General features: G+C 39.3%; 1 protein-coding gene across 4 annotated transcripts in view; it reads right to left on the bottom strand.

Annotated features, from left to right (window-relative positions):
- MNS1 (meiosis specific nuclear structural 1) overlaps nucleotides 1-18,934 on the bottom strand; it is a 67,388-nt gene that overhangs the window by 33,108 nt on the left and 15,346 nt on the right. For all 4 annotated transcript variants that reach the window (XR_014059475.1, XR_014059474.1, XM_081510198.1 and 1 more), the window contains exon 3: nucleotides 12,305-12,432. Coding sequence is in view for 2 of the 4 variants with exons in the window: in XM_081510198.1 (XP_081366324.1) it covers nucleotides 12,305-12,432 (128 nt within the window). In the remaining 2 variants the exon portion in view is untranslated. The remainder of the gene's footprint in view (nucleotides 1-12,304; nucleotides 12,433-18,934) is intronic.

Raw genomic sequence — 18,934 nt, 5'->3', positions numbered from 1 at the left:
AGTCACTCAGTCGTGTCCGACTCTTTGCGACCCCATGAACCACAGCACGCCAGGCCTCCCTATCCAGTACCAACTCCCGGAGTCCACCCAAACCCATGTCCATTGAGTCGGTGATGCCACCCAACCATCTCATCCTCTGTCGTCCCCTTCTCCTCCTGCCCTCAACCTTTCCCAGCATCAGGGTCTTTTCAAATGAGTCAGCTCTTTGCATCAGGTGGCCAAATATTGGAGTTTCAGCTTCAACATCAGTTCTTCCAATGAACACCCACGACTGACCTCCTTTAGGATGGACTGGTTGGATCTCCTTGCAGTCCAAGGGACTCTCAAGAGTCTTCTCCAACACCACAGTTGAAAAGCATCAATTCTTCGGCACTCAGCTTTCTTTACAGTCCAACTCTCACATCCATATATGACCACTGGAAAAACCATAGCCTTGACTAGACGGACCTTCGTTGGCAAAGTAATGTCTCTGCTTTTCAATATGCAGTCTAGGTTGGTCATAACTTTCCAAGGAGTAAGCCACTTTTAATTTCATGGCTGCAATCACGGTCTGCAGTGATTTTTGGAGCCCCAAAAAATAAAGTCAGCCACTGTTCCCACTGTTTCCCCATCTATTTGCCATGAAATGATGGGACCAGATGCCATGATTTTAGTTTTCTGAATGTTGAGCTTTAAGCCAACTTTTTCACTTTCCTCTTTCACTTTCATCAAGAGGCTCTTTAGTTCTTCTTCACTTTCTGCCATTAGGGTGGTGTCATCTGCATATCTGAGGTTACTGACATTTCTCCCAGCAATCTTGATTCCAGCCTGGGCTTCATCCAGCCTTGCATTTCGCATGATGTACTCTGCACCTACTTTACTTACGATAATGCTTTTCAAGGTTCAACCATACTGCAGCATTTATCAGAGCTTCATTCCCTGTTATAACTGAGCAATATTCTATTGTATGTATATACCACAATTCATTTATCTACTCATCATTTGATAGACACTTAGCTGGCTTCTACCTTTTGGCTACTGTGAATAATGCTGCACTGAATGCTGCACTTAGATACTGAAGTATCTGAGTCCCTGTTTTTCAGTTCTCTTGAGTATATACCTAAGTGTGGAACTGCTGAATCATATGGTAATCCTATGTTTAACTCTTTGAGAAATCGCCAAACTGTTTTCCACAGTGCACCATTTTACATTCTTACCAACAGTATCTGAAGGTTCCAATTTGGCCACATCATCACCAACACTTACTTTCCATTAGTCTTACTATAGTTATTCAACAGGTGTAAGATGGTATCTCTTTGTGGTTCTGATGTGCATTTGCCTAATAACTAATGTTGCGCTTCCCAGGTGGCGCTAATGGTAAAGAACCCGCCTGCCAATGCAGGCGACACAAGAGATGTGGGTTTGATCCCTGCGTCGGTAAGATACCCGGATAAGGAAATGGCAACCTACTCCAGTATTCTTGCCTGGAGAATTCCAAGGACAGAGGAGCCTGGTGGGCTACAGTCCATAGAGTCACAAAGAGTCTAACATGACTGAGCACATAGACACAATAACTAATGTTGAGTACTTTTTCATGTGCTACTGCCCACTGTATCTTCTCTAGAGAAATCTCAAAGTACTTGGCCCATTTTTAAATTGGGTTCTCTTCTGGTGCTGAATTATAGAAATCCTTTATATGCCATGGAACTTAAATCTTAACCAGAGATACAATTTACTTTTCTGGTCTGATTTCTGAATTAGGAGAAACATAGATGAGCACCTTCTGTCGGTCCTTGAGGTAGCTCCGAGGTAGGTTAGAATATACAGACACAATCATTTGAAAATCTGCTCCTCTTCTTCCAGAACCAGTACTCACAGTATGGGTTGCTGCCTTCAAGACTGCCTCAGGGCACGGAGGGGATGGAGCAAGGACAAGTAAAAACACTATAAGCTTTTGCTACCATTGCTAAGTTGCCTTTTTCTTGTTTCAGCATTCACTTGGTTGCTATAAAACTTTGCTGTTCAGAGTTCTTACAAAGTTGCTTCTGACAGTTTCTGCTAGTTCGACTGAAAGGGCAGGAACTTGGAGCTGCTTCTACAGTATTTCCTAGATGTCAGTCCAATCTTAACAACTGTTAATCTGTGGCACTTTCATGTTCATTTAGTTAAAAATACTTTTCTAATTTCAATTTTGATTATTTCTTTGGTCTGGGGTTATTTAAAAGCATATTTCAAAATATCTAAACATACGAAGATTGTCTAGTTTCTTTCTTTTTTTTTTTTTGGTTACTGTGTATCTAGTTTAACTCCACTGTGGTCAGAGAACACACCTATGAATTAAATGTGCTGAAAATCTGTTGATCTGTTCTGACATAACACATGGTCTTTGTTCATAAATGGTTCAAATATGTTTATTAAAACTACAAATATAGCCAGGTTTAAATTTACAATCTTAGTATTTTCTTTCTATTTGTCCTACCTGTTTTGTGTTCCCTCTTCTCGTCTCTGTGTTCGGAGTCCCCAAGACCACACCACACCCCTGGGTTTGATCCCTCACTTGGAGGATTCACAGGACTCAGCATATAGTTATACTCATTGATATGATTTATATTTATTATTTGTATATAATTTATATTAAGTCTATGGATATGATTTATATTTATTATTTCACTGTGATAAATCATAGTGAAATACAGAGCAGAATCAGAATGGAGGAAAAGCATGTGGGCAAAGTCTGGAGGAAATAAGCTGCAAGTTTCCGAAAGTCCTCTCCCAGTGGAGTAACACTGGACACACTTAATTTCCTGAGCAATGAATTGTAACAATATATGAAAATTGTCTCCAGGAAATCCACTAGAGACTCAGGGCCCACAGTTTTTATTAGGGGCTGGTCATGCATGTATCCTCTGCCAACTAAATACCAAATTACTGACCACCACAAGAAACAGAGTTCAGCATAAACTGTACTGTTTCTCCAAACAATTTAGGCACTCTTATTAAAGAGTGGTAGGAACCTTCTTGAAATCCAAATTTCCAGATACCAGCCAAGGACCAAACTTGCAAAAGCAGGACTTCCTAAAGATATTAGTCTCAAGTGTGCTAGGTTAACTATTGCCTGCCCAGCTTCATCAATTGCTTTTTAACATTTTCCCTCCATGAATTTGTTAATTATGTATTCTTTTCCAATTTTTGGGAGAAGGCAATGGCACCCCACTCCAGTACTCTTGCCTGGAAAATCCCATGGACGGAGGAGCCTGGTAGGGTACGGTCCATGGGGTCGCTAAGAGTCGGACACGACTGAGTGACTTCACTTTCACTTTTCCCTTTCGTGCACTGGAGAAGGAAATGGCAACCCACTCCAGTATTCTTGCCTGGAGAATCCCAGGGACGGCGGAGCCTGGTGGGCTGCCGTCTCTGGGGTCACACAGAGTTGGACACAACTGAAGTGACTTAGACTTCCAATTTTTATTACAGAGGTATGTTTGTTTAAAGTCTAATAAAATTTCTTCATTATTTTTTACTAGATAATAAAAGATTATTGACACTTTAACTCCATGTATGTACTTCCTACCTGACTTTTGTTATAGTTCATGTCACCTAGCTACGTTGAATGGCTGAAGGGCATGTCCCTGCTAGACAAGGCCTGACAAAATATGGTCCACTGGAGAAGGGAATGGCAAATCACTTCAGTATTGTTGCCTTGAGAACCCCATGAACAGTATGAAAAGACAAAAAGACATGACACTGAAAGATGAGCCCCCCCAGGTCAGCAGCTTTTCAATATACTACCGGGGAAGAGCAGAGAAACAGCTCCAGAAGGAATGAAGAGGCTGAGCCAAAGTGAAAATTATGCCCAGTTGTGGTTGTATCCGGTAGTGAAAGTAAAGTCCAGTGCTGTAAAGAACAATACTGCATAGGAACCTAGAATGTTAGGTTCATGAATCAAGGTAAATTGGATGTAGTCAAACAGGAGATGGCAAGAGTGAACATCAATATTTTAGGAATCGGTGAACTAAAATGGTCAGGACTGGGTGAATTTAATTCAGTTCAGTTCAGTTCAGTCGCTCAGTCGTGTCCGACTCTTTGCAACACCATGAAAAGCAGCACTCCAGGTCTCCCTGTCCGTCACTAACTCCCGGAGTCCACCCAAACCCATGTCCATTGAGTTGGTGATGCCATCCAACTATCTCATTCTCTGTCATCCCCTTCTCTTTCTGCCCTCAATCTTTCCCAGCATCAAGGTCTTTTCAAATGAGTCAGCTCTTCGCATCTGGTGACCACTGTATTGGAATTTCAGCTTCAACATCAGTCCTTCCAATGAATATTCAGGACTGATTTCCTTTAGGATGGAGTAGTTGGATCTCCTTGCAGTCCAAGGACTCTCAAGAGTCGTCTCCAACACCACAGTTCACAGTTCAAAAGCATCAATTCTTTGGTGCTCAGCTTTCTTCACCGTCCAACTCTCACATCCATACATGACCACTGGAAAAACCATAGCCTTGACTAGACGGTCCTTTGTTGGCAAAGTAATGTCTCTGCTTTTCAATATGCTGTCTAGGTTGGTCATAACTTTCCTTCCAAGGAGTAAGCATCTTTTAATTTCATGGCTACAATCACCAACTGCAGTGCTTTTGGAGCCCAGAAAAATAAAGTCAGCCACTGTTTCCACTGTTTCCCCATCTATTTGCCATGAAGTGATGAGACCAGATGCCATGATTTTAGTTTTCTGAATGTTGAGCTTTAAGCCAACTTTTTCACTCTCCTCTTTCACTTTCATCAAGAGGCTCTTTAGTTCTTCTTCACTTTCTGCCATAAGGTGGTATCATCTGCATATCTGAGGTTATTGATATTTCTCCCGGCAATCCTGATTCCAGCTTGTGCTTCTTACAGCCCAGCATTTCTCATGATGTACTCTGCATATAAGTTAAATAAGCAGGGTGACAATATACAGCCTTGACGTACTCCTTTTCCTATTTGGAACCAGTCTGTTGTTCCACGTCCAGTTCTAAGTGTTGCTTCCTGACCTGCATACAGGTTTCTCAAGAAGCAGGTCAGGTGGTCTGGTATTCCCATCTCTTTCAGAGTTTTCCACAGTTTATTGTGATCGACACAGTCAAAGGCTTTGGCATAGTCAATAAAGCAGAAATAGATGTTCTGGAACTCTCTTGCTTTTTCAATGATCCATCGGATGTTGGCAATTTGATCTCTGGTTCCTCTCCCAGATGACCATTATTTTACTACTGTGAGCAAGAATCCCTTAGAAGGAATGGAGCAGTCCTCATAATTAACAAATGAGTCCAAAGTGCAGTACTTGGGTACAATCTCAAAAATGACTGACTGATCTCTGTTCGTTTTCATGGCAAACCATTCAACATCACAGTTTTGCTGAAGAAGATGAAGTTGAACAATTCTATGAAGACCTACATGACCTCCTAGAACTAACACACAAAAAAGATGTTCTTCTCATCATAGGGGACTGGAATGGAAAAGTAGGAAGTGAAGAGATACCTGGAATAACAGGCAAGTTTGGCCTTAGAGTACAAAATGAAGCAGGGGAAAGGCTAACAGAGCTTTGCCATGAAAACACACTGGTCATAGCAAACACCCTCTTCCAACAACACAAGAGGCGACTTTACACATGGATATCATCGGGTGGTCAGTACCGAAACCAGATTGATTATATTCTCTGCAGCTGAAGATGCAGAAGCTCTATACAGTTAGCAAAAACAAGACCTGGAACTGACTGTGGTTTACTGCCAACATCCACTGGATCATAGAAAAACCAGGAGAATTCCAGAAAAATACCTATTTCTGCTTCATTGACTACATTAAAGCCTTTGTGTGGATCACAACAAACTGTGGAAAATTCTTAAAAAGATGGGAATACCAAACCACTTTACCTGCCTCCTGCAAAACTTGTATGCAGGTCAAGAAGCAAAAGTTAGAACCAGACATCGAACAACATTCCGGTTCAAAATTGTGAAAGGAGTACATCAAGGTTGTATACTGTCACCCTTATTATTTAACTGATATGCAGAGTACATCATGCAAAACGCCAGGCTGAAATTAGGATTGCTGGGAGAATATCAATGACTTCAGATATGCAGATGACACCACCTTTATGTCAGAAAGTGAAGAGGAACTAAAGAGCTTCTTGGTGAAGGTGAAAGAGGACAGTGAAAAAGCTGGCTTAAAACTCAACATTCAAAAAACCAAGATCATGGCACCCGGTCTCATCCCTTCATGGCAAAAAGATGGGGAAACAATGGAAACAGTGACAGACTTATTTTCTGGGGCTCCAAAATCACTGCAGATGGTGACTGCAGCCATGAAATTAAAAGATGTTTGCTCCTTGAAAGAAAAGCTATGAAAAAGCTACACAGCCTATTAAAAGGCAGTGACATCACTTTGCCAACAAAGGTCCATCTAGTCAAACGTATGGTTTTTCCAATACTCATGTATGGATGGGAGAGTTGGACCATAAAGAAGGCCGAGCGCCAAAGAATTGATGCTTGAACTGTGGTGTTGGAGAAGACTCTTGAGAGTCCCTTGGAATGCAAGGAGATCAAACCAGTCAATTCTAAAAGAAATCAATCCTGAATACTTATTGGAAGGACTGATGCTGAAGCTGAAGCTCTGATACTCTGGCCACCTGATGTGAAGACCCAACTCATTAGAAAAGACCTGATACTGGGAAAGATTAAAGGCAGAAAGAGGATGACAGAGGATGAGATGGTTGGATGGCACCACTGACTGAATGGACATGAATTTGAGCAAGCTCCAGGAAATGGTGAAGGACAGGGAAGCTTGGCTTGCTGCAGTGCATGGGGTTGCAAAGAGTCGGACATGACTGAGTGACTGAACAACGAGTTCTTTGCAGTTGAAGATGGAGAAGCTCTATACAGCCAGCAAAAACAAGACCTGGAGCTGACTGTGGCTTAGATCATCAGCTCCATTTTGCATAATTCAGGCTCAAACTGAGGAAAGTAGGGAAAACCACTAGGCCATTCAAGTATGACCTAAATCAAATCCCTTATGATTATACAGTGGAGGTGACAAATAGATTCAAGGGACTAGATCAGGTAGACAGCGTGCCTGAAGAACTATGGATGGAGGTTCATAACACTGTACGGAAGGTGGTGACCAAAACCATCTCCAAGAAAAAGAAATGCAAGAAGGCAAAGTGATTGTCAGAGGAGGCCTTACAAACAGCTGAGATAAGAAGAGAAGCAAAAGGCAAAGGATAAAAGCAAAGATATTCCCAAGTGAATGCAGAGTTCCAGAGAATAAGGAGAGATAAGAATGCCTTCTTAAGTGAACAATGCAAAGAAATAGAGAAAAACAATAGAACGGGAAAGACTGGAGATTTTTTTTAAGAAAATTGGAACTACCAAGGGAACATTTCACGCAAAGACAGGCACAATAAAGGACAAAACCAGCAAGGACCTAGTAGAAGCAGAAGATATTAAGAACAGGTGGCAAGAATACACAGAAGAACCATACAAAAAAGCTCTTAATGACCAGGTAACCACCATGGGGTGATCATTCATCTAGAGCCAGACATCCTGGAGTGTGAAGTCAAGTGGGCCTTAGGAAGCATTACCACAAACAAAGCTAGTGGAGTTGATGGAATTCCAACTGAGCTATTTCAAATCCTAAAGGTGATGCTGTTAAAGTGTTGCACTCAACATGCCAGCAAATTTGGAAAACTCGGCAGTGGCCATAGGACTGGAAAAGGTCACTTTTCATTTCAATCCCAAAGAAAGGCAAATGCCAAGAATGTTCAAATTACTACACAATTGCATTCATTTCACATGCCAGCAAGATAATACTCAAGATCCTTCAAGCTAGGCTTCAGCAGTACGTGAACCAGGAACTTCCACATGTACAAGTTGGATTTAGAAAAGGCAGAGGAACCAGAAATCAAATATGCTGGGTCACAGAAAAAAACAAGGGAATTCCAAAAAACATCTACTTCTGCTACATTTACTACACTGAAGCCTTTGACTGTGTAGATCACAACAAACTGTGGGATACTCTTAAAGAGACTGGAATGCCAGACCACATTACCTGCTTCCTGCAAAACCTGTATGCAGAACAAGAAGCAACAGATAGAACTGGACATGTAACAACGGACTGGTTCCAAATTGGGAAAGGAATACGTCAAGGCTGTATACTGTCACCCTGCTTAACTTATATGCAGAGTACATCATAACTAAATGTTGGACTGGATGACTCACAAGCTGGAATCAAGATTGCCAGGAGAAATACAAACAACCTCAGATATGTAGATGATACCACTTTAACGGCAGAAACTAGAGAGTAACTAAAGAGCCTCTTGCTGAAGGTGAAAGAGGAGAGTGAAAAAGCTGGCTTAAAACTCAACAATCAAAAAACTAAGACCATGGCATCTGATACCATCACTTCATGGCAAATAGATGGGGAAAAAATGGAACAGTGACAGACTTTATTTTGGGGGGCTCCAAAATCAATGTGGATGGAGATTGCAGACACGAACAGTCTTGCTCTTGGGAAAAAATCTATGACAAACCTTGACGGTGTACTAAAAAGCACAGACATCACTTTGCCAACAAAGGTCCATACAGGCAAAACTGTGGTTTTTCCAGTAGTCATGTACGGTTGTGAGAGCTGGACCATAAAGAAGGCTGAGCACCAAAGTAGTGATGCTTTCAAACTGTGGTGCTAGAGAAGACTCTTGAGAGTCTCTTGGACAGCAAGGATATCCACTGTGTGCTGCAGTTCATGGAGCCGCACAGTAGACACGACTTAGTGAATGACCAACAACAACGTTTTTAACTCTTTATATATTTTAAATCCCAAATCCAATCATTCCAATAAATGATTAACACAATCAAATTTCACCTAGAGTTACTACACATTTGCCTCGTAGAGGTTCTGAAATTAATGTTGGGACTATTCTTCTACCTCCAGAACAACTACTAGTATTTCCTTTAATGCAGGGTTATCAGTAATCAAGTCTCTGTTTTGTTTGACTAAAAATGTTATTTTTAAAATCCATCTCATCTTTGTTTATATAATTAACATCTTGATTATCAGTCTGGACTATAATCATACTGGCATTGGCAAGGAATTGGCTGTACATTTAATAAGGAAAGGCTGTCTCTGACTCTTCTTTGAGCTAGTTTTTGCTGAACTAATACAAGTTATAAACAAGGTACTTCTTTTTGTTTTCATGAAGCTATAGGTTAACTATATAACCTATAGTTACCCATTGTTTAACAACTATAAATTGCATAGTCATAATTATACAATTAATTCTAATAACTAAACAATTGTTACTAATTTTAATTATTGACTAATGGTGTAATTAAAAAGGGATTTCTAAAACTAGACAGCTTCTCAATTCTAGTTAAAAGCTGTGAAAAAATCAAACTTTTAAATATCTTTTTGAATTAAACAAAATCATGTGTTCAAAATAAAAGTCTCATGACTTCTGAACTTGAACTTTTCAAAATAAATTTCAATGATTCTTAAAAATTTGCCCTGGGTTTTAAAAATCAAGTTAGAAGAGCCTAATCATGATTGAGATAATTTTCAATTATTTCAGATACATTTCAAGGACTAAAGCAAACACTTCCTTGAATTTAGACCTGCCAATCTGCAGATGAGTACACTGATCAGAAAATGGTCCACTCTCCCTGTCAGTCACTATTTTACCATGCTGAGAAGAAACATACTCTATTTGAAAGAGTACTCAACAAATGACTTTTGTCTTACATTTGAAGAAAATTTCCACAATGTCTAGCATTCTAAAGGGGCTATTATTTTCTTTTGGCCCTTTAAATCCACTGTCTTCCATCCTCTAACATTGCTGCTCAAAGTTCAGTCAGACTCCTTACTGTGGTTCCTTTGAAGGCAATAGTCTTTTTTGTGTGGCTGCTTTTGTAAATTTTTATGATTTTTCTCCATTGTTAGATTTTGAAAGTTTGACTGGAACGAGCATAAATATGTTTTTAATTATTTATTATGTCTTAACCTGTGACTTTATGTCTTTCACTATTTTTGGAAATTCATAGCCTATATCTCTTTGAATATTGCATTCCTGCATTGTCCTCATTCATTTCTACTACAAGAACTAAAATTATACATCTGGTAGAACCTGCCAACACAGCCCTTATCCCTTTTAAGCTCTCTTTTGTATTCTTTTATCCTTTTATTTCTCTATGCTTATTCTGGATATGTTCAGCTGATCTGCTCACAAAGTATCTCTTCATCTGTTTCTATCTAGTAAAATCTAATTAGCTTCTGGATTATTAAAGTAAAACATACACTAAAGTAGAAAATTCTCAAGCATGTATCATGTAAAATGATGCTGAACACCTTGCTATATGCTTACTGGTCAAGCTCACCTTCACTTAACTTTTAGCCATACTTGTGCCACCTGCAAAAACTTCCAGAAGAAATGCAGCTACAAATGCCAGGCTCACTATTCTGGTTTCCTTCCTCTGCCATGTCTTATTTTTATACCTTCTCCAGATAGTCTGCTCTGAGAGGGAGCATCTATCTGAATCAAGTAGTTTGCAACTGCTACAAAGCTCCTGCATTTAATTCTTATATCAATGAATTAAAGCCATGAAATAACAGAACATTTATTTCATCTTCAGATAACATAAAAGTATCATGATAACTAACAACGATTGAAGAATTAGGATCAAAAAAGATAGCTAGAGACTAGAACACTATGAAGACACTGGCAGTCATTTTAAATCTTTTCTTTTTTTTTTTTAAGAATAGTAACTCCTAGAGAATTTGATAGAAGTTGTGGACACAAAAAAATACACATGGGTGTATTTGCCAAATATATTTACATGTAATTTAAAGAAGCTCAAAAACCTCTGAAGCTCATCCATGGGTCATATAATATTCTATAGAAGCCTTGTTCAGTCAAGATAAAATGTAACAACTATCAAAGTAAACTCCAAATATATTCAACTATGTAAGTACAGAACGGGCACTGAATTAGCCTGAGTTTTAATCAACAGTGTGACAGGCTGCCACTGAAAGTAATCTTAGGCAACATTAAGGAACATATTACAGAAAAATATGGTTAACAGTCTCACTATTAGGGGTACTGAACAACACCCTAGAGTATTACACATAATTGTGGGAGCAGTATTTTGATTGTGTGTGCTCAGTCACATCTGCCTCTTTGTGACCCTATGGACTGTAGCCCGGCAGGCTTCTCTGTCCATGGGATTTTCTAGGCAAGAATACTGGAGTGGGTTGCCATTTCCTCCTTCAGTGGATCTTCCTGACCCAGTGATCGAACCCGTGTCTCCTGCATTGGCAGGTGGATTCTTTACTGCTGAGCTATCAGGAAAGCCCCCAATATTTTGTTAAGGAACATTAAAAGTCTAAGTCACATCTACAGAAGATAATCAGGATGGGGAAGAAGCTTGAAGTCATGTTATCTAAGAAACAAATAAAAGAACGAAGGATATTTAACTTATAGAAGGAAATGTTTAGTTAATTCATAAATACCTAAGTGAAAGTGAAGTGAAAGTGAAAGTCCCTCAGTCATGCCCAACTCTTGGCAACCCCATGGACTATAGTTCATGGAATTCTCCAGGCCAGAATACTGGAGTGGGTAGCTGGTCCCTTCTCCAGGGAATCTTTCCAACCTAGGCGTCAAACCCAGGTCTCCTGCTTGGCAGGCAGATTCTTTACCACTGAGCTACCTGGGAATAGAAAAGGATGTCCTAAAGAAGAACTGTATTTCTTTTTCAGTCAGATAACAGAACTAAGACAACTGCCTGGAAATTACAGGGAAATTAACTTTGAAACCACAGAGGAAAAAGGAGTATTCAAAAAGCTGAATGAAAAAGAAAGTTTCTATTATAGTCACTAGACATGCTGAACCACAGATGACCAACCATCTTCCGGAAATAGTGTAAGAAATTTATGTAGGGGCATAAAATTAAATTAGGCGTCACCTAAGATTTCTCTTAAGAGTCAGATTCATGAGTCTATTTTGTTTTAAAGAGGTCATTTAAAAAATTATCTTTAGAGAAAAGAGAAGAGGGAATTGATATTAATTTTCACCTCAAATATTATCACTTTATTTCTATGAATATGACCTCTTTTCTCAAATGAATATCTATATGTGTACACACACACACACACACACACACACACATATATAGAATTTAAAGCAGTAAGTATTTCCAGTCAAAATATTAACTAAGTACAATGACATAAAGAAAGAAATTTCACTCTCAGGTGATAAGCATTACATAAAACTTTAAAGATAAAGACTAAATAAAGGTTTTGGAAGTCAAGATACCTGTTTTCTCTTACTTGTTGCCTCAACTTTTCATCCTTTAGACTTTCATGTTTTAGTTTTGCCAGTTCCGTAGCCAATTTTTCTTCTTGTTCAAGCTGGAGCTCCCTCAATCTTTTGTTTTCTTCTGCCTAAATAAAAAAACAAAACTTTAGTCATTTGTCCTCCAGAATCAGATATTTTTTCATAAAGGCTCAATTTGTTTTATAGCAGAAAACTATGAGTGCCTTCTGAGCAGTCAACTATTCACATTTTATTTTAAAATATAAAATATTATTTCCATAAATAATTTTTCTGAACATTTTGTCATGGAAAATTCCAAACATCAAACATGAAAAGAAGACTACTGAAACACACCCTCAGGAAGCCATCACTCATCTTCAACAATTATCAATATTTTCCCAATCTTGTTTCCCTATTCTTCTACTCCACTCCTACTTTCTTCTGCATTTTTTTTTTTGCTAGAGTATTCAAAAACAAATTCTAGATATATCATTACTTTGTAAACAGTTCAATAGTGATCTCTGACAAGAATTTCTTCTTATATAAACATACCATTAACAAACTGAAATAAATTAACAATAATTCTTTAGAAAGGTCTAATAACCTGTCCATACTCAGGTTTCCCCGATTGTCTCAAAGATCCTTTTTCTGTTTATTTTTTTGGTTTGTTCAAACCAAAATCCAAGCCAACCCATATACTGTATCTAGTTATTATTTATCTTAAGTCTCTTTCAGTTTTTAGGTCTCCTCACACAGTTCTTCCCCCCTTTCCCCCCTAGCAAGGCACTGACTTGTTGTAGAAATTAGGACGTATGACCCATAGAATGTCCCACATTCTGAATTTGACTAATTGCTTCCCCAAGATATCACTTGTTTCTTTTTCCTATTTCCTATAAAATGGTTGAAAGATCTAGAGACTTGATTAAATGCTATCTTTAGGAAAGAATAAACACATAAAAGGGGTTTCCTGGTGGCTCAGTGGTAAAGAACCTGCCTACCAATGCAGGAATCTTGGGTTTGATACCTGGGTCAGGAAGATCCCCTGGAGAGGAAGTGGCAACCTACTCCAGTATTCCTGCTTGGGAAATCCCATGGACAGAAGAGGCTGGCAGGCTACAGTCCATGAGCTTGTAAAAGAGTCAGACATAACTGAGCAACTGAGTATGGCATGACAAGCACATAAAAAGATGTTCAATATCATTAAACATCAAGAAGTTCAAGTTAAAACAACAATGATATGTCACTACATACACACTGGAATGGTTAAAATAAAAAGTAGTAACAAAACCAAACGCTGGTGAGAACTTACATAACTCACATATTGCTGGATGGTAATGTAAAATGGTACAGCCACTCTGAAAAATAGTTTTACAGGTTGTTATAAAGCTAACATGCAATTACAACTCAACAGTTGTATTCTTAAGCATTTATCCCAGAGAAATGAGAACTTACGTTGATTAAAAAACCTATACCCAAAATGTTTATAGCAGATTTATTCAAAATAGCCAACTGAAAATACCCAGACATTCTTTAATAGGTGAATGGTCGAATAAACTGTGGTATAGCCATACTATATGGAACACTGCTCAGCAGCAAAGAGGAATGAGCATTAATAGAAGCTACAATCTGGCTGAATCTCTAGAAATTTTGCTGAGTGAAAAAAATCCAATCTCAAAAGGTAGCATACTGTTTGATTCTATTTATATAATGTTCCTGGAACATGCTCTATTTTAAGGCTGAAACATAATTCACATAGCATTCAATTTGTATTTCACAATTCACAACTCAGCAGGTTTTTAGTATATTCACAGTGTTGCACATCCAAAACCACAGGCTAGTTTCAGAACTTTTTAAAGATAGACTATTATTTGAAGCAGTACTGAGTTCACAGCAAAATTAAGAACAGAGTTCCCATGTACACTCTTCCCACACACATGCACAGCCCCCATCACTATCAACATTCCACACCAGAGGGGAGTTTTGCTACAATCAATAAACCTACATTAACACATCATCAACCACAGTTCAGTTTACCTTACAGTTCAGTTTGGATGTTAAATATTCTATGGGTTTGAACAAATGTATAATGATATGTATCTACCATTATAGTATCATACAGAATTTCACCACCCTTAAAATCCTCTATGCTCTGCTTATTCATCCCTCACTCCTCAAAATTCCTGGCAACCATTAATCTTTACTATCCTCATTGTATTATCTCTTTCAGAATGTCATATTGTTGAAATCATATGCCTTTTCAGATTGGCTTCTTTCACTTAGTAATACACATTTAAGATTTTTCCATGTTTTGATAGCTCATTTCTTTTAGCACTGAATAATATTCTATTTTCTGGATTATTTCTTCATTCACCTACTGAAGGACATCTCGGTTGCTTACAGGTTTGGGCCAGTATAAACAAAGCTGCCATAAACATCCACATGCAGGTTTTTGGGTAGATGTAAGCTTTCAACATCACAGAACATTTTTATCACCCCACAAAAGAAACTCCACAGCTGTTAGCAATCACCATTCCCTTTACCCTTCAACCATTAATCTATTTTCTAGCTGTGGGAACTTCCTATTCTAGATATTTAAATGAAATCATGCAACACATGGGGCTTCTCTTGTGGCTCAGCTGGTAAAGTATCTGCCTGCAGTGTGGGAGACCTGGGTTCAATCCCTAAGTTGAGAAGATCCCTTGGAAAAGGGAAAGGCTACCCACTCCAGTATTCTAGCCTGGAGAATTCCAGGGACTGTATATGGGGTCACAAAAAGTTGGACACGACTGAGCCACTTTCAGTCACACGCATTACATGGCTTCTTTGTGTTTGGCTTCTTTCATTTAGCATAATGCTTTCAAGATTCACCCATGCTGTAGTACATATCAGTAATGCATACCTTTTTATGGTTGTATACTACTGTACTGTATCGATACAACATATCTTGTTTATCCATTCACAAGCTGATGAGTATTTGGACTGTTTCCACTTATCTGGCTATCATGAATAATGCTGCTATATGAACATCTGTGTAAAAGTTTTTGTGTGGACATATATTTTCAATTATCCTGGTCATATGCTTAGGAGTGGAACTGCTATGTAATAAAGTAACTATGTTTAACTTTTTAAGTAAGTACCAAACTGCTATGCACAGTCACTATACCATTTTACATTTACATCCAAAATGTACAAGAGCTCCAACACTTTTTTTCCTCTTCTCCCCCAAATATAGCAGTCCTCATGGGTCATGACTGGTATCTCACTGCAGTTTTCATTTGCATCTCCCTAATGACTAATGATGCTGAGCACAGTTTTTTGGGTTTATTGTTTCCTTATATACATTCTTTGGAGTAATGACTATTGAAATTCCTTCCTCATTAATTTTTTTGTCTGTTTACTGATGAATTGTACATGGAACATTCTGTATGTGACAGAATTATAGAAATAGAGAACATATTAGTGATTGTTAGACTTACGGATGAGGTAGGGCCAGACAAGAAATATATGGGCATGCTTATAAAAGGACATAATATGGGATCCCTGTGATCATGGAATGCTTCTGGATCTTAGCTGTGGTGTTATACATACAAAGCTACATTTTAGCCAACGACTCCTGAGTGGAGAATTGGCTCCACAGCTGACAGCAGCAGTGGTGAGGCAGGGGTTCCCTCTGCTCCTGGGTATCCACCAACATCGGCTCCAGCCTTCCCTGGACCCACTTCCAAGCCACTACAGCAGGGCCTTTTCCTCAACCCCTGGCTGCACATTGACTGACACATGACAGCCAGTGAAGGTTTAAACACTCAACGAAGATTATCAGTGGGACAGCCAGGGCATCAGGCACGTCATCCAGATACATTGAGCAGCTGAGGGGTATGTCCCTGTTAGTTAGGGCCTGACAAAACGTGGTCCACTGGAGAAGGGAATGGCAAACCACTACAGTATTCTTGATTTGAGAATCCCATGAACAGTATGAATAGGCAAAAAGATGTAACACTGAAAGATGAACCTCTCAGGTCAGTAGGTGTCCAATATACCACTGGGGAGGAGCAGAGAAATAGCTACAGAAAGAATGAAGGGGCTGAGTGGGAAATAACACCCAACTGTGGTTGTATCTGGTGATAAAAGTCAAGTCCGATGCTGTAAAGAACAATATTGCATAGGAACCTAGAATGTTAGGTCCATGAATCAAGGTAAATTGGATGTGGTCAAAAAGGAGATATCAAGAGTGAACATCGACATTTCATCAATCAGTGAACTAAAATGAACAGGAATGGGAGAATTTAATTCAGATGACTATTATAGCTCCTACTGTGGGCAAGACTCCATTAGAAGGAATGGAGTAGCCCTCATAATCAACAAATGAGTCTGAAATGCAGTACTTGAGTACAATTTCAAAAAATGACAGACTGATCTCTGCTTGTTTTTAAGGCAAACCATTCAACATCACAGTAATTCATGTCTATGCCCCAACCACTAATACTGAAGAAGATGAAGTTGAATGGTTCTGTGAAGACCTACAAGACCTCCTAGAACTAACACCAAATAAAGATGTCCTTTTCATCACAAGGGACTGGAATGCAAAAGTAGGAAGTTGAGAGATACCTGGACTAACAGGCAATTTTGACCTTGGAGTACAAAATGAAGCAGGGCAAAGGGTAACCGAGTTTTATCAAAGGAACGCACTGGTCGCAAACACTCTCTTCCAACAACACAAGAGACGACTCTACACATGGACATCACCAGATGGTCAGTACCAAAACCAGAATGATTATATTCCTTGCAGTCAGAAATGGAGAAGCTCTCACAGTCAGCAAAAACAAGATCTGGAGCTGACTGTGGCTCAGATCATCTGCTCCTTTTTGCAAAATTCAGGCTCAAATTGAAGTAGGGGAAATGACTAGGCCATTTAGGTATGACCTAATCAAATCCCTTATGATTATACAGTGGAGGTGACAAATAGGTTCAAGGAACTAGACCTGGTAGACAGAGTGCCTGAAGAACTATGGACAGAGGGTCATAACTGTACAGGAGGTGGTGACCAAAACCATCTCCAAGAAAAAGAAATGCAAGAAGGCAAAGCCTGAGGAAGCCTTACAAATACTTCAGAAAAGAAGAGAAACAAAGGCAAAGGAGAAAAGGAAAAATATTCCCAAGAGAATGCAGAGTTCCAGAGAATAGCAAGGAGAGATAAGAAAGCCTTCTTAAGTGAATAATGCAAAGAAAAAGAGGAAAACAATAGAATGAGAAAGACTAGAGACCTTTTTAAGAAAATTGGAAATACCAAGGGAATCTTTCATATGAAGATAGGCACAATAAGGACAAAAATGGCAAGAACCTAACAGAAGCAGAAGAGATTAAGAAGCAGTGGCAAGAATACACAGAAGAATTGCACACAAAAAGCTCTTAATGACCCAGATAACCACAATGGGGTGGTCACTCACCTAGAGCCAGACATCCTGGAGAACTGGACATGGAACAATGGACTGGTTCAAAATTGGGAAAGGAGTATGTCAAGGCTGTATACTGTCACCCTGCTTATTTAATTTATATGCAGAGTGAAAACATCATGTGAAATGCCGGGCTGGATGAATCACAAGCTGGAACCAAGACTGCCAGGAGAAATATCAACAACCTCAGATATGCAGATGATACCACTTTAATGGCAGAAAGTGAAGAGGAACTAAAGGTGAAAGAGGAAAGTGAAAAAGCTGGCTTAAAACTTAACATTCAAAAAACTAATATCATGGCATCTGGTCCTATCATTTCACGGCGAATAGATGGGGAAAATGTGGAAACAGTGTCATTTCATTTTCTTGGGCTCCAAAATCAATGCAGATGGTGACTGCAGCCAAGAAATGAAAAGACACTTGCTTCTTGGAAGAAAAGCTATGACAAACCTAGACAGTGTATTAAAAAAGCAGGGACATCACTTTGCCGACAAAGGTCTGTATAGTCAGAGCTATACTTTTTCCAGTAGTCATATATGGATGTGAGTTGGGCTACAAAGAAGGCTGAACATTGAAGAATTGATGCTTTCGAAACGTGGTGCTGGAGAAGACTCTTGAGAGTCTCTTGGACAGCAAGGAGATCAAACCAGTCAATCCTAAAGGAAATCAACCCTGACAATTCATTGGAAGGAATGATGCTGAAGCTGAAGCTCCAACACTTTGTCCACCTGATATAAAGATCTGATTCATTGGAAAAGACCCTAATGCCGGGAAAGATTGAGGGCAAGAGGAGAAGAAGGTGCAGTTCCATAGAACTGCACATCCACAGAACTGTAAAGAATGAATTTTATAGTATGTGAATTTAAAAAGAAATCAACTAGCACATCCATACCATATCAGTTCAGTTCAGTCGCTCTGTCGTGTCCGACTCTTTGCAACCCCAAGAACCACAGCACGCCAGGCCTCCTGTCCATCACAAACTCCCTAAGTCCACCCAAACCCATGTCCATTGAGTCAGTGATGCCATCCAGCCATCTCATCCTCTGTTGTCCCCTTCTCCTCCTGCCCTCAATCTTTCCCAGCATAAGGCGTAAACTACTGACACATCCAACAACTTAAACGAATCTCAGAGAGTGGAATAAGATGGCGGAGGAGTAATCTCATCTCTCAGAAGATGAGA

The sequence above is a fragment of the Giraffa tippelskirchi genome, chromosome 7, assembly GCF_054371585.1.
Source record: "Giraffa tippelskirchi isolate mGirTip1 chromosome 7, T2T-mGirTip1v1.2.pri, whole genome shotgun sequence".
In the NCBI taxonomy this organism is placed as follows: Eukaryota; Metazoa; Chordata; class Mammalia; order Artiodactyla; family Giraffidae; genus Giraffa; species Giraffa tippelskirchi.
This window is presented reverse-complemented; position numbering and strand designations above follow the sequence as displayed.